We start from the raw sequence: 16,470 nt of genomic DNA on the forward strand, positions 1-16,470 counted from the left end.
GGTTTTAACAACCTTCTTCTCAGAAGCATATGTCTATCGAGGAAGTCTTCAGATAAAAAGGATAAACAATTCCAAACAGGTCTATGAGATTTAAGATGTGAAAGGTCAACATTATCTTTAGTTGACTTTACTGGATGCCACAACCTTCTGATTTCTGTAACCACTTCTTATGCCTCTTCCCCACTGAAACAAAATCAGAGGCAAACAGAGCTTCACCCTAGAAATTGGGGAAAATGAGGAACAGGTTTTCTGCACAAAAGTTTATTTGTTTCTCATTTCTTTTTCAGAAAATAAAAGGATCGCTGTTGTTCCCAACAGGTTTGTAGGGAAGAAAACTGGAGGAACATTATTACCTTTTCTTAGATGTTGGCAACAGAGGCAACAAGGACTGCAAAAGAAGATTGTGTGTTCCCCATTCCTAAATAATCAAAATTGGCAGTAGGGATGGAAGAGCATTGGGATTTTAGGGCTGTTAGGGTTTCATCAAGCCAATGCCAGATTTTAAGGAGAAGCCCTGCCAGATTTTAAGGAGAAAAAGGCGCTGGAAAATTGAGTGATGTTAGCCCCCTTTCTTATTTTTTACTGCTGCCAAAGACTAACTCTATCTCTCTCCCCAACCCTTCTCTCCATCTCCCTCCCTTAGATGTGTTTGCACAGAAGAGTGCCCAGTGAAGAGACCTACTCCTTGGATCGCTTTGCGCAAAATCCACCCCTTTTCCCTCCTCCCTCCCTTCCAGCCTCCGAATCCCGCATGGCCCACCCTCCCCTTCTGCAGCGGTGCGGGGCAGGGGATGAGCCTCTGTGAACTACTAAGGTGGGAGGGGGCAACAGGCAGAGGAGAATGTCAGATGCTCAGCTCGGTCCCCTCCGCCTGACGCTCCTCTCTGTCTCAGCCAGGACTGGTTTCTGTAAGAAATAGCAGGAGCTGTGGCAGCGGCGAAAGGAAGCGGCTGAGGCGCTTGGAACCCGAAAAGTGTCGGTGCTCCTGGCTACCTCGCACCGCGGTGCCCGGCCGGCCATCAGTACCATGGACAGCAGCGCTGTCCCCACGAACGCCAGCAATTGCACTGATGCCTTGGCGCACTCAAGTTGCTCCCCAGCACCCAGCCCCGGTTCCTGGGTCAACTTGTCCCACTTAGATGGCAACCTGTCCGACCCATGCGGTCCGAACCGCACCGACCTGGGCGGGAGAGACAGCCTGTGCCCTCCGACCGGCAGTCCCTCCATGATCACGGCCATCACCATCATGGCCCTCTACTCCATCGTGTGCGTGGTGGGGCTCTTCGGAAACTTCCTGGTCATGTATGTGATTGTCAGGTAAGGAAAGCGCCAGGGCTCCGAACGGAGGGTTCAGCGGCTTAAGGGGGTACAAAGAGACACCTAACTCCCAAGGCTCAATGTTGGGCGGGAGGATGAAAGAGGGGGGGTAAACTGGGGGGACTCTGGAGGCGACCACGGACAGTGATTGTTATTTCTGTGAGAAAACCTACTTTTCTATTTTTTCCTCAATTGATAAAGAAAGAATTCAAAATTTCAGGAGCAGAGAAGTTGCTTTGGTAAAAAACTACAAAGGTCTAGGGGTGGGGGGCGGGGGGAGGCTATAGCATAGACTTAGATCTCTTCCTTATACAGAGCAAAGAGGGCTCTTGGCAGAGTCCTACACTCAGTCCCTCTGCAGGAGCTATGGAAAGAGTAAGTTGTGAATAATGGGAGAGAAATTCTAGTTAGCTTTCCCAAATTTAGTTGGGGCCGGTGTGTGTGTGTGTGTGTGTGTGTGTGTGTGTGTGGCAGGGGGAGCAGTCTCAAGTCTTCTCAATTGTTTAGAGATGGACCTTGGCAACTTTCCTACTCCTGCTGGTTTAGTACTTCCCTGTACCACAACCCCACCCTTTCTTCTCCCCTGCCATAGCAGCCCTTACCCAACTCTTCCTTTCATCCTGAGGCAACACTAGGTAGAGGAAGTTTTCCTAGCGTCTCTCCATGGTAGTTTTCCTCTGTTATAACAAACATGACAGCTGTGTTACCTAGACCAGTTTGCCACTAGTAGCTTCAGATCGCCTAAGTCACAAACTGCATCTGGAATGGGTAGGTTGGTTCAGGAGAACCACAGAACATGGCTGTATTTCAATGCCTCCACAAGTTGGAGCTAATTAGGAGTGACCAAAAGCATCATAATTCCACATTAGAAACTGCAGAGACTCTTATACAGGAAGTTGTGATGGGTGCTCTAAACAAAGTGTTCTTATCAAGTAAAATTAATTCAAAAGAATTGTGGTCCACTCGCTGTTTACCCAGATGTTCCAGGTATATTTGGCAGAGTGTGGAAGCTCTCAATATTGATTGAGATTGGTATTGATTGAGTTGGTGTTGATGTGTATATTCAAATACTACATGTGAATGTGAAATGACATATATCTGTTTTTGTTAAAGAAGATAAGTATTTTAACACTTTAAAATAGCTCCTAATTAGAGGGTTTTTTTTTTTTAACCAGGGGTATGTGCATGTAGGGAACATGGCATTTTCACATTTAGTTACAATATTTGTTTCACCTATTCAGCAAGTATTGCAGGTTTCAGTGGAGCTCTTAAATCATTTAACAATGGCTCTCTCCAGTATGCTTTCATTATCGAGGTGCTGCAAATTGCTTATAAGCAATTCTTTCTACTCATCTGTCTGATTTCTTTAATTAATGATTGTTAAAGAGTAAAGCTAATTTTCCTGATCTTTTGATGAGGAATAAGATAAGTGTTGTCTGTAAGAAAAGAGCACCATCTATTGAGAGGAAGGCTAATAACAGAAGGAAAAATGCAAGAAGATCAATGGAAGAATTTATTTTTAAAAACATTTACTTTAAGCAATTCAATACAATGATTCACATTGAAGATTAAAAACCAACTTTCATTTTGCAGTTATGACAATAAAAGTTACAATTAAAGGCCTGCTTTGTGAGGGGAAAATATGTTTCTCATTTTTTCTAAAAGAAATTCATAGAATCATAAACTAATCAAGCTAGAAGGGACTCTAGAGATTACCTATGTTAAGTAAATAAACTGAGGCACAGAAAATGTAAATTATTTTCTCTAAGAACAGATAGTTCATTAATTCAGTGCCACTAAATCTCTCCTAGCTAACATAATTTTTTTTTATTGTGCTGGCAAATCATGATTTGAGTTAATTCGACTATTAGGTTGACAGAGTGGGCTGATATAGCGATAATAACTTGGGAATAACAAATTATCTCCAAATTCTGTATGAAATCCTGAAGGAAAAAAGCATGAAACAAAAATTACCAAAGCATCTAGAATCCTGCCATCTGAAACATAATATTTTATTCCCTTTTATTTCTTCTTGGTATTTTCCTTCCTCATTTTTCTACCCTTTAGTTTATCCTTTGCAATACAGAGAAAGCCAATAGAGTGGCAACTGGCTGTGAAATGAGCAGATTGGTCTTATTCCAGTGTAGAAGAGGTTGCTGGTTGGGTGAGTTAGTTTTAAAGGCATTACCTCTGGCCTCTTGTTGACTTGGAGAAACATGATGACACTGCATCTTACTGAGAACATGATATTGTGCTTTATTCTCAGTACTGAAAGTTCTTACAAAATGCAGTACTATTTGAAAGGTCATCCCAAAAACCCACCTGTGGCAGGCTGAGTTTTAATTGCAGGGTTAGGTAACCCTCTTGGAATGTGACTGTGAAACAGAAAAATGGGCAAGTTAGTGACAGATGAAGCGACAGGGAAAGCATCTGGGGATTGAAGCAAGTATGTCTATTTAGCAGAGAACATTTAACTGACTGTCTCCAGGCTGCGGTGTTTAAACTAGAAAATGATCAGTTCAGGGATGTATTGTCCTTGCTAAAATGCTGGATATAATGTTGCATCTACTAAGTATTGAGGAGGAGAAATGTTCACTTCCTTCCCTATTTAAAATTCAACAAATGCTATTGAGTGATCAAGTAGTTGCAGTTTTCTGATTATATTAAGGTAATATTTATTAAAATGTTTTAGTACATTGAGCGAATCATGAGGCTCAGATGACTATGGCGACAACAACAACAAAAATAACTGCTAACGTGGACGCTGTGATTAACTCTTTGGTTCTCTTTGTAACACCATCATCATCATCCCTTCACCAACAACATTATTAAGTAGTATCACTTAAATGAGATTCTTAAACAGGGCTGCTCTAAGGAATACAAGGGAGGAAAGGAGAAACTGTAATATGTTCTAAAGATTTTAAATCCAGATGTTAAGTGATAAAAATGTTATCAGTAACCATCACCTGAAAGCTTTTTTGGTTTTAAAGAAAAATAATGCTTGGAGAATAACCTTATGAAAATTACCACAAAGATTTTAGAAAATATGATGAAAATACTACAAAAAGTAGCAATCACTTAATATGGGATGCTAGTATTTCATTGTCAAGAACTGTAAAGAAAAAAAATCAAAACAAAAAGTAACAGCCACCAGAGATGTTTCACTTTTGGGAAAATATTTAATAACTGAACCAAACTATAGAATTACCCAAAGCTGCAAAAACTAATATAATCCCAGATGTATTTATGTTGGAAGATTCTTTTTCCAAGGTTTGTTCATGTAGCTATGAACATGGTATGTACAGACACTGTTGAAAAGTGGAGGGCTAGAAACTTTGAGATTTCTGTGGGCTGCGTAAACCATCCTTTCAGTAAATTTCCAATGAAGAGTGCCAAGTAATAGTACCTTCATTTTTAAGACTATTTCTTAATGTGGTTAGATAAATTCTCAATATAACTAATTATCAGAGAAGAGTATTTAAATACATGCAAGATGTTATTGTCATTTCTCTTTCCTAGCAAGTATTTCTGATTTTAGAAAAAGTCCTGTGAGCTTATACTTGTTCTATATACTAAATATTTGATTCAGGTTTAAATTTAAACATGATCAGTTATACTTGATTGAAACAGAAGTACAAGCTTTTAAACTTAATCCAGATTTAGGTAGCTACAAATTAGTGAACAATAATGTTTTATCTAATATAAGGATATATATATTGTGTGTGTATATATAAATTCACACACACGCATATATTTGAATCAATTTGAATGCATATGTCACTAAATATGATCAGTAATTTTCAAAAAATAGATAATAGTTTATTTAGAAATTCACTTTTTTAAATTCACTTTTTTAAAACCCACAAAATATCCTAATTAGAGGATGGATTTAAAGTGGAAAACACTAAATAAAATTCAGTTCTCAATTTAATGGCTTACATTAAAAAATACTAACTTAATTGCATGCCTTTCACTTAGTAAGGGAGGGCTCCCGGTACCTATTACAATTTGAACTTTAAGTGCTATTTTCCATAGAGATACTAATTCAGAGAAGAACAACTCTTCTTCTGTGTCTCCTAAACACACTGAATTGCTTTTACTTTCCTTGGTTGTAAGCTGTGTCTTTGTCATTTGCATGGCATTACCAATCAACGCATTTCCTATATTCTTCTCTCTGTCTTTTCTTTCTTGAAAGAATGACCTGTCTGATATTTTATGAAACATCTCCAAAGATAAAAAATATATAATTACAAAACAATTCTTCCCTTAAAGAATGGATGGATAGATAGGTAGATAGATAGATAGATAGATAGATAGATAGATAGATAGATAGATAAACAGACTGAAACAGTTGAAGTCTCTTCTTTGCTCCTAATACCCTCCTTTCACTGAGACTACCACTGTCATAAATTTAGTGGTGAGTATTCACATGCATGTTTTTAAACATTTACTACATATGGAAACACATATATATATGGTAAACATTTGGAAACACACATATATAGTAAATGTTTTTGTATGTTCTCATAACGTTTTATAATTGGTATATCATATGTTTAAGCTTAAACACATAATTTCCCTAATTACCCCAAGTTGTTGTAGTTCCAGTAGGCCAATGCTAGAAACTAAAATAAAACCAACAAACAGATTTGGAATACAACATCATATATAAATAAAACCAACAAACATAAAAGAAAACAAACAAACATTCTGGCCATTAACTCTTCTGAGTACTTCTAACAGATCTTATTTAAAAAAAAAGTGTTAAAAATTATTTGTAAAAATGTATTTGCAAGCATTTTTCTAAGCTAATTGTTTTAATTAATATTGAGGTATAATACTCAGAAATAAACCTCAGCTACTGCTGCAAAAAAATAAATCAGTTAATAAATTTAAATAAAGCATAATTTCTCTACTGCTAAGAAGAAAATAAAAATAATTAATTGGTGTCTGTAGGTATTCAAATAATAAATGCTGACAATATTTACTTTGAGATTTTGAACATCTAATAGGATCTCTTACATATAAAAGTTGAAAATATCATTTCTCCTAGGATTCCATTTAAGGAGGTAGTTGAAACAGATATTTTAAGGTCAGCAGCAAGAAAAAATAAGCTCATTTTGATAAATAACATACAACCATATGAGATTTTAAAATGTACTAGTGGTGGTCAGGCACTGTGGCTCTTACTTACAATGCCAGTGCTTTGGGAGGCTGCGGCAGGTGGATCACCTGGGGTCAGGAGTTTGAGACCAGCCTGGGCAACATGATGAAATGCTGTGTCTACTAAAAATTAAAAAATTAGCCGGACCAGGTGGCGCATGCCTGTAATCCCAACTACTCGGGAGGCTGAGGCACAAGAATTGCTTGTACCTGGAGGCAGAGGCTGCAGTGAGCCGAGATTGCGCCACTGCCCTCCAGCCTGTACGACACAGTGGGACTCCGACTCAAACTAAAAAATTAAATAAAAAAAAAAAGTACTAGGGGTAAATACCAAGACTAAATGGTGCATGTCATTTTAAAATACAAGAATTCCAAGTCTTTAATCCTCACTAAGTTTAATGTTTATCTAACTGAAATAATTATCTGTGACAGCAGTCTTCAAACTTGTTTTTAGATGTAGACACTTATTTCAAGAACTTGGGACCCAATATATAAAACAGATCGCAGAACAACTGCCCAGATCTAACCTGTTGTGGCCAAGAGCACTGCTCACCTTGCATCCCCATGCCACCCACCAGTGCTGTCCCCAAGGGACCACCATAGAATTTCTAGGGCTCCACCAGGCAAAATTTGAAACCAATGTCTTTCATGTTGTTTCATATCCTCTTCGTGCCCACCTCATGTCCTTCACCTCGCCTTCTACCTCAGCCTTTGATATGGAAGTCAGTTTTACCCAAACATAACTGAGTAACACTTCATCTTGGCTGCATCAAAATCACTTACTTTCTGCCCTAGGGCTTCTCTATTGGAGTAATTGCCCTCCCTAGGAATCAGCCTGGCACCCACAAGGGCACTATTTGGAAGTTCAGGGAAGTTCCCTTGACCAGGAAATTGAAGCCTGTGGACAAATGCTGCCCTTGCTCCCCTCTCTCCTCAGGTGCACAATTCTGAGGTGCCAACTACAAGGCATGTCAGAAGGCCCTGCTCACGTTGTGACCATCTCAAGAACATGCCTTGTTTTCTTCTTCCTTGGTTTACTCTTCCAGTTTCCCACTCCTTGCCAAGCAACCACTTTTCAAAATGGTTCACCTTCACACAAGGTCGTATCTCACACTCTGCTGAATATCCTTCCTGTTATTTTATAATTGGTGACTATATGTTAGCACAGTAAAATCTAGTTAATAAATAGAGCTCTTACAGGCCTATCAATAAAGGTTTTCTCCTAACTATCAAAAACTCATAAGAAAAATTCTGATAGGCAGCACCAGTTAGAACTACCAAGAGAGTTCAGAAGCTAAGTTTTGCTTCCATTTTTGTTCCTGCCTTGGGATTTAGGAAAGGCTTTTTCAGGTAAGTTGGCTGAATGGAGAGAGAGTGGGCACCAGTCACATCCAGTGTTCAGTTTACTTCTTCTTGAGCTCAGGGTGATAGGAGCAGAATTGTCTGTGCCATGTAAAGGAAATAAAGCCTCCTGTGCCTTCTGGCAAATTATCTGACGGTATAAGAAAACAAACAAAAAAACCTACCACTCCGTTTTCCATTAATTTCATGTTATATAGTAACATTAAGAGTATCTTGTGATTAATTGAGCTCAAGAAAATTTCAGTCTTCAAAAGTGAGCTGAAGCATCAAATGCAAGAAACGTCATATACAATAAGCATCATATATTGAGCTTCCCAAGCAACTCCTTTCTTTATCCATCCTTTCTTGCCTCAGGTAACTTTTTTTCTTTCCCCATCAATTTCTCAGATATAAATTTAGAAAGGAAGAACAGCAAGGAAGAGAAACCTTGCCCTGGCTCAGGGCCCCAAGTGGCTCGACTTCAAGGCACTCTGTGCCCCACTCTCCTTCTCTGTAAAAAGGTACAAATTGGACTAAAAAAATCTTAAACCCTTTCTAGTACTAAAATGTCCTATGGCAACTTCAATGACTATTAAAAGCATGTTTTTCCCAGCAATACAATCTGGAGGAAAAGAGGAATCATCCACAAAACTAAACAATCGTGGTTGCCATTCCATCACAGGCCTTTGGATTCTATATAAGCTCAAATAGGTTCTGTCAAAGGGAGAAAGAGTGAGCATGCTCTGAAATGCGAGGTATAGTGTTTATGATTAGGACAATAAGTGAAACAGAAAGCTACAGTCAAGCCTTTATTCGTATGCTTCAAGAGTATAGGCAAGTAGGTAAGTGGGAAAAGGTGCAACACCACCATGTTTCATTCCCCCCACCCCCACCCCACAGAAGCCACCAGGTGAGCATCACATGTTTGAGCAGAAATGCAGGAAGGAGAGGGGAAAGTCATCTTCTTACTGCACAAGGAGCCCCAAGCAAAAGGTCCTGCTGTTTTGTGTACCTGAGGGCCTGGGTGCAAGATGGGGAAAGACAAGGAATGGAAAACAGTGAGTCAGAGTATGTGCTGCCTCCTTAAGGGTTAGGAATGCATAACGCCTAAAAGCATGATTGGCAAAGGTGGAGCGTGGGCAAAATTCTCTCTCTCTCTCTCTCTGTGTCTGTCATTCTCTGTTTAATTTATAGGAGATGGTTTTAATATTTGCCTTTAGATATTAGTCATATCCTGGATGTTGTATTCCAAATCTGATGCAAAGAGGTTCCACCAAATCTAATCAAGTGAACTTTCGTAAACCAATGGATAGGGCTTTCCCGTAAGATGAAGTGTGTGATGGGTTTAAACGAGAGAGAGATCATTCTGTTCTGGATATAAGTGTCTGTCCAGGCAAAAATGTTGTTAAGTACAATTTTTGTTTGTTTGCTTTTTGTTTGTTTTAAATAATATGTTAGCTTATGCACTGTAAGTAGGTGTCTTCATGTGTTCAGGCTGTTATAACAAAGTACCATAGCCTGGGTGGCTTACAAACTACAGAAATTTACTCTTACAGTGCTCGAGGCTTGAGAAGTTCATGACGAAAGCACCAGCAGATTCTGCATTTGCTGAGGGCCCTCTTGCATAGACAGCTACCTTCTCCCCATGTCTTCACAAGGCACAGAGGCAAGGAAGCTCTCTAGGGCCTCTTTCATAAGGGCATTAATTGTGTTCATAACGGCTCTGCTCTCATGACCTAATCACCTCCCAAAGGCCCCACCTCCAAATACCATCACACTGGGGAATAGGTTTTCAACATGTGAATTTGAGGGGAACACATTCAGTTTATAGTAGGTGTCCTAAGTGATTCAAATATTAACCACTCATATTCACTGAAAACCATTAGTGTGATTTAAATTAACGTTTAAGTAAACTAGGCCAACCTGATTCCTTCACTATCTTCCAATATGCTTCATATTTATCTCTTCTATACTGTTTCCTTTATTTTTCTTTCTCTCTGTTTTCCCATAACATATCTCTCATTCTTTTCCTATCAAAATGTTTCTTGTTTTTCCATTATCAACTTAAATCCATCCTTTCTTACAGCCTCTCCAAAGTACTCCTACAACCAATTTCCCTGCAATATAACCCAAAATACATGCTATCATTGTTAAAAAAAAATTATGCATTTTCTCATGGCCTTATAAAATGTCACTTGATAAAACTTAAAGACTTGAACTATATCTATCTCTTTGTGTTTAGGTGAGAAATCGAACATTCAAAGTTTACTAACAGAACTGTATATCTTCAAAATACTGTACAATTCTAAGCTTTTAGCAATTCAGATGCACTCAAATTATTCGAGTGTAAATCTAATTTAAATAATTTTCTCAATTCACTTTGTTCTCACATATTTAGCTTTTATCACTTGAGTCATGAAAAGTGATCTGTACCATAGATACATATTAGCAAATCATAAATTCAAATACAAACACGTACATGTCTATATATGCATATATTCCTGAGTTTACAAATTTTAAAAAGGGAGTATGTGGTTACTCTTATAATAAAAATGCAGAAAGTAAAATTTGAAGAAGTAAAAAAATAAAAAGTGAATATAGTCAATTCCCATTATTCATGATAGTTATGTTCCATAAAGTCATTATGACTACAGAATTCGTGAATACTGAAGCTTTGCTTCTAGGGGATACATAGGGCTAGATTCCTGTGAGCCTCTGATTATAAAATTTTCATCAGCTAATGCATACATAACCTTGTTTTATGTGTGTTTCTGTTTAAAGACACTTGATTTAATATATAGCTGTTTCACTAACATTGAACTCATGGTTAACAGCACTATAAATCATGCCTGAACAAAGCTTCTCTAACACAAGTACTTTCTTCATAAGCCACATCACAGTCTTCTTGGCTTAGGGACACTAAGCAGAACTTCCACACTATGTTTGAGATCATTTTAAACAGTGAAGTCACCACTACCACCACCACCAACAACAAAAAAAACACAGAAATGTGAAAAATGTGGCAATAAATAGATTGTGAAAAGGACACTTGTTTACAGTACAAGCTGAAAGAAGACAGCAGAGCATTGCCTTGTTTGGCCTCACCTGGGAACCTGCACAGAGAGCAACTCAAATTTTTTGCTGCTCTACACAAGTCCACACAGGTCCTCAAATGACTGCAAAAGCCAAGTATTATTTTGGGGGTAAATATTAATAGATTTTAGTGAACAGGCCAATTTTCAAATACAGAATCCTCAAATAATGAGAATCAAATATATATAAAATGTTGCTCAAGGAAATATTTTTAAAACACTAGTAAAGAAGAAAATCAGGAATCTATGTTCCATATTAAATATGGTAGCAAATTCACGACATGATGACAAGTTGTATGTTTTATTATAATCAGGTAGAATCGTTTGAAAACAAAATGGATTCCCATATAGCTCACTCATCAGTCACCAGATACCTAACCACATCACACAAATTTAAAATATACATAGCGTTGGCTGGGCACGGTGGCTCATGCATGTAATCCCAGCACTTTGGGAGGCCGAGGCAGGCGGATCACGAGGTCAGGAGATCGAGACCATGGTGAAACCCCGTCTCTACTAAAAAATACAAAAAATCAGCTGGGCGTGGTGGCGGGCACGTATAGTCCCAGCTACTCGGAGAGGCTGAGGCAGGAGAATGGCGTGAACCCGGGAGGCGGAGCTTGCAGTGAGCCGAGATTGCGCCACTGCACTCCAGCCTGGGCAACAGAGCAAGACTCCGTCTCAAAAAAATATATATATATACATAGCGCATTGATTGATTTGCATATGTTGAACCATCCTTGCATCCCAAGGATAAATCCCACTGGGTTACGTGGAGTGATTTTTCTAATGTATTATTGAATTCTGTTTGCTAGTATTATGTTGAAGATTTTTGCATTAATGTTCGTCAGAGATATTGGCCTGTATTTTTCTTTTTTTGATATGTCTTTGGTTTGGGCATCAGGGTAATACTAGCCTCATAGAATGAGTTTGGAAGCATTCCTTCCTCCTCTATTTCTTAGAATAGTTTGAGTAGGAATGGTATTAGTTCTTCTTCGAATATTTGGTAGAATTCAGCAGTTTAGCCGTCAGGTCCTGGGCTTTTCTTTACTGGAAGACTTTTTATTATGGCTTAGATCTCAGTACTTGTGTCATTGATCTATTCAGCTTTTGGTTTTCTTCCTGGTTCAATTTTGGTTGGTTGTATGTATATATTCAAAACAAAGGAAATTAATACATCAAAGAGATATCTGCACTCCTATGTTTGTTGCAGCAGCACTGTTTACAATAGCTAAGATTTGGAAGCAACCTAAGTGTCCATCAATAGATTAACGGATAAAGAAAATGTGGTACATAAACGCAATGGTATACTATTCAACCATTAAAAAGAATGAGATCCACTCATTTGCAACAACATGGATGGAACTGGAGATTATGCTGTTAAGTGAAATAAGCCAGGCACAGAAAGACAAACTTTGTGTGTTCTTACTTATTTGTGTTATCTAAAAATCAAATCAATTGAATTCATAAACTTAGAGAGTAGAAGGATGGTGACCAGAGGCTGGAAACGGTAGTGGGGGCTGATGAGGGGTGGGAGGAGGTGGGGATGGCCAACAGGCACAAAAAAATTAGAAAGAATAAGTAAGACCTACTATCTGAAAGCACAAAAGGGTGACTATAATCAATAATAAGCTAATTGCACATTTTAAAATAACATAAAGAATGTAACTGGATTGTCACTCAATGGATAAATGCTTGAGGGGATGGATACCTCATTCCTCATGACATGTTTATTTCACATTGTCTGCCTGTATCAAAACATTCCAAGTATCCCATAAATATATACACCTACTACATAGCCACAAAAAACAAATAATTTTTAAATTAAAATATATATTAACATGTTTAATTTTGCATATTGAAATAAAATTTTCAAAACTAAAATGATTCCTGTATATTTCTAAAATAGAAGTTTAAGTAAAATTGTGATTATGTAATATAAGTATGTGAACGTCAAAATTATCCTTACAATGTAGGATTTCATTTGTCTGAAGTCTTATGCTTTTTTCAGTAAAACTCTAAAACATGGAAAGGAAACTTTTACCTAATAAATAATAACCATGCTATAGCTATAAAATCACAACAATTACAACAATTACTTGTATTTACAATTAGCAAACTTTGGAAAAATTTATTAAGCCACAAAATCCTTACTCTAATTTTTGATAAACAACTAAAAAGGGCTCTGACTAAAATTGAATGGCTCTAGGACTGTGAATTAGCCGGCTGCCTCCAAACTGCGAATGGTGAAAATGTACAAGTAAACTAGACATTCCATCTGGAAAGTAAAATCCTATTTTATACCAAAATACTTTTATTAGCCAACGTAAAATTTGGATCTAAATGATTCTGAGGTAAGACTCTTATCTCATTTTACTATATTTAGATGCACATAAGACCTATTCATTGCATGAAGAGCGATGGCTTTGCTCAGTCTTTCCTATAAGAGTTACAAAGTATTTATGCGGCCAATAAGCATATGAGAAAAAGCTCAACATCACGGATCATTAGAGAAATGCAAATCAAAACTACAATGAGAACCATCTCACGCCAGTCAAAATGGTGATTATTAAAACATCAAGAAACAACAGATGCTGGTGAGGCCATGGAGAAAGAGGAACGCTTTTACACTGTTGCTGGGAATGCAAATTAGTTCAACCATTGTGGAAGACAATGTGGCAATTCCTCAAGGATCTAGAACCAGAAATATCATTTGACCCAGCAATTCCATTACTGGGTATATACCCGAAGGAATATAAATCATTCTACTATAAAGACACATGCACACGTATGTTTATTGTAGCACTGTTTACAATAGCAAAGACATGGAACCAACCTAAATGCCCATCAATGATAGATTGGATAAAGAAAATGTGTTACATACACACCGTGGAATACTATGCAGCCATAAAAAAGAATAAGATCATGTCTTTTGCAGGGACATGGATGAAGCTGGAAGCCATCATCCTCAGCAAGCTAACATAGGAACAGAAAACCAAACACTGCATGTTCTCACTCATAAGTGGGAGTTGAACAGTGAGAACACATGGACACAGGGAGGGGAGCAACATACACTGCAGCCTGTCAGGAGTTGGGGGGCAAGGGGACAAGGAGCATTAGGACAAACAGCTAATGCATGAGGGGCTTAAAACCTAGATGATGATTGATAGGTGCAGCAAATCACCATGGCATATGTATACCTGTTTAACAAACTTGCACGTTCTGCATGTGTATCTTGGAACTTAAAGTAAAATAAAATAAAATAGGTAGAAAGTAAATATTTCTGGTTTTTACAATCAGATAATCTCTGTCATAACTACTCAGTTCTACTGTTGCAGCCTAGAGGAAGCCATAGACAACACATAGATGAATGGATATGGCTGCATTTCAGTAAAACTTTATATGGACACTGACACTTGAATTTCCATATAATTTTCACATGCCTCAAAACATTATTTTTCTTTTGATTTCTTTCAACCATTTAAAAACGTAAAATTGTTACTAGCTGGAAGACCACAGAAAGAAGTGGTAGGCTGGGTTTTGCCCACAAGTTGTCATTTGCCAAACTCTGATACAGAACATCTTAATAAAATTTTATTCTTGCAGTGGTCATGAAATAGGAACACATCATCTTCTTTAGAAAATTTGATTACATATTGTTTACTACATGAAGGCAAAACATTTTGTTAAAATAACCTAGTACTTAGTAGGTGTGTATATTTATGGGGTATGCATATACCCACAAAAATTAAAAATTAACAAAAACCTAGACCAACTCACAGTATTTTTCAACATCAGAAAATAGCAACACAAATATGAAGTTACCACAAACCAGAACAGTTGCCATAGATTTCTATGACAGAGCATATTGCTCTTCTGGAACTGAGGTCAAAGTTGTGCTATAATAACCACCACACAAAATTATCTCTATTTCACCCCAGGCCTCCGTCTCTAACCCTCAACTCTTTATTTGGCTCAGATAATCAGCAAGGTTTATTACCACCCTTAGCCAGTGATTAAGGAGTAAGTGCTTAGAAAATAGCATTTCTGAAGAATTTCTCTCTATTGGATATGCTTTGTGGTTATGTTAAGTAAGTGCAATTTGCTAGGCTTGTCACAGTATTTTCGTCTTCGATCTTTTGGAAGCTTTCAGGAAAAATGGAAACTGTCATCTGCAAATTCATATTAACTTCTTGGCAAATATAAAATCTGTCCTCCAAGATACCTATGCCTGCACACCTGCCACCCTGCACCCACTGCATGTGACCAGATAGTGAGTGGCAGCTTCAAACTCTCTTTATGCCATTTCAGACATAAAAGCTCATTGCTTGGATCTTTTTTCTTTTCTGTCTGACTTACATATTGCTCATTAAAAAAAAAATGTTTTCTGTTTTCTGCAGCTCTCAGAAGTTGCTTTGGAAAATGCTATTACTTATTCTTTGGAACTCGGACTGTCTAGCTGGGTAAAAAGGAGTGCTAGGGTAGGCCAAGGTATTCTAAGGAAGTTTATAATCCCTTGGCTTCTTGTCTACAGTTTTGTTCAATGATTTCCTTAAGACTCACTGAAATCTCCACCCTGCCTGACTCTACATCCTTAAATTTGTCCCCATCCATCCATATCTAAATGACTGCTCCTTTGATCTGCCATGCTCAGAGGAAACTTTCTCACATGTAAAGGAATTCTTTAGATTAGCCAGATGACCATCAGGAAAAAGTCTGCAAGAAGAGTTAAGTTAAAGGAGAGTTTAAACTGGGTGACACAGAGTCCACTGCAAAATTTTATAATTCCCAGACTCTCTTAAGCAAGAATTGGATCTAAATTCTAGCAAGGAACCCAGACAAGATAAAATGAATAATAACTGAGTCTCCTTCCAATTAACTCATGGAACATCAGAGCCATTATATAAATCCCCACAATATGCTTAGACATGTAGAAGAAGAATACTTTCAGATCATCTAGTCCAGTGATTCTGAATCCTGGTGGTACCTTAGAATTACCTGGAAAGCGTACGCCGGGCACGGTGGCTCACGCCTGTAATCTCAGCACTTTGGGAGCCTGAGGCCGGCGGATCTCGAGGTCAGGAGATCATGACCATCCTAACACGGTGAAATCCCGCCTCTACTAAAAATACAAAAAATTAGCCGGGCATGGCAGCATGCACCTGTAGTCCCAGCTACTCGGGAGGCTGAGGAAGGAGAATCGCGTGGACCCAGGAGGTGGAGCTTGTAGTGAGCTGAAATCACGCCACTGCCCTCCAGCCTGGCGACAGAGGGAGACTCCATCTCAAAAAAAAAAAAAAAAGAATTACCTGGAAAGCTTAAAAAAAAAAAGGAAACCCACCTAAGATTAATTGAATCAGAATCTCCAGGGACAGCAGCTCCTGGGCATAAGTAAGTGTAAAAGTTCCCCTGGTGACTCTACCATGCAGCCAAGATCAAGAAGGACAGGTCTGGTCCAACCTATCCATTTTATGGATGAGAAAACTGAGTCCTGTTTGTGAAAAATATTGAACGAATCTGTCTTTATATTTTACTTCTCTGAACTTTAAGGGGTTAT

General features: G+C 38.1%; 1 protein-coding gene across 4 annotated transcripts in view; it reads left to right on the forward strand.

Annotated features, from left to right (window-relative positions):
• The first annotated feature begins 287 nt into the window (after positions 1-287).
• OPRM1 (opioid receptor mu 1) overlaps positions 288-16,470 on the forward strand; it is a 75,334-nt gene continuing 59,151 nt past the window's right edge. For 3 of the 4 annotated variants that reach the window (XM_032160924.2, XM_032160890.3, XM_058435615.1), the window contains exon 1: positions 804-1,317. In XM_032160924.2, the coding sequence (XP_032016815.1) occupies positions 1,028-1,317 (290 nt within the window). In that variant the 5' untranslated portion in view covers positions 804-1,027. Of the gene's footprint in view, positions 319-803; positions 1,318-16,470 lie in introns of those variants that run through there. The other variant, XM_032160897.2, reaches the window with a different exon arrangement.

Source organism: Hylobates moloch, unplaced genomic scaffold, assembly GCF_009828535.3.
Source record: "Hylobates moloch isolate HMO894 unplaced genomic scaffold, HMol_V3 SCAFFOLD_2, whole genome shotgun sequence".
NCBI classification, from domain to species: Eukaryota; Metazoa; Chordata; class Mammalia; order Primates; family Hylobatidae; genus Hylobates; species Hylobates moloch.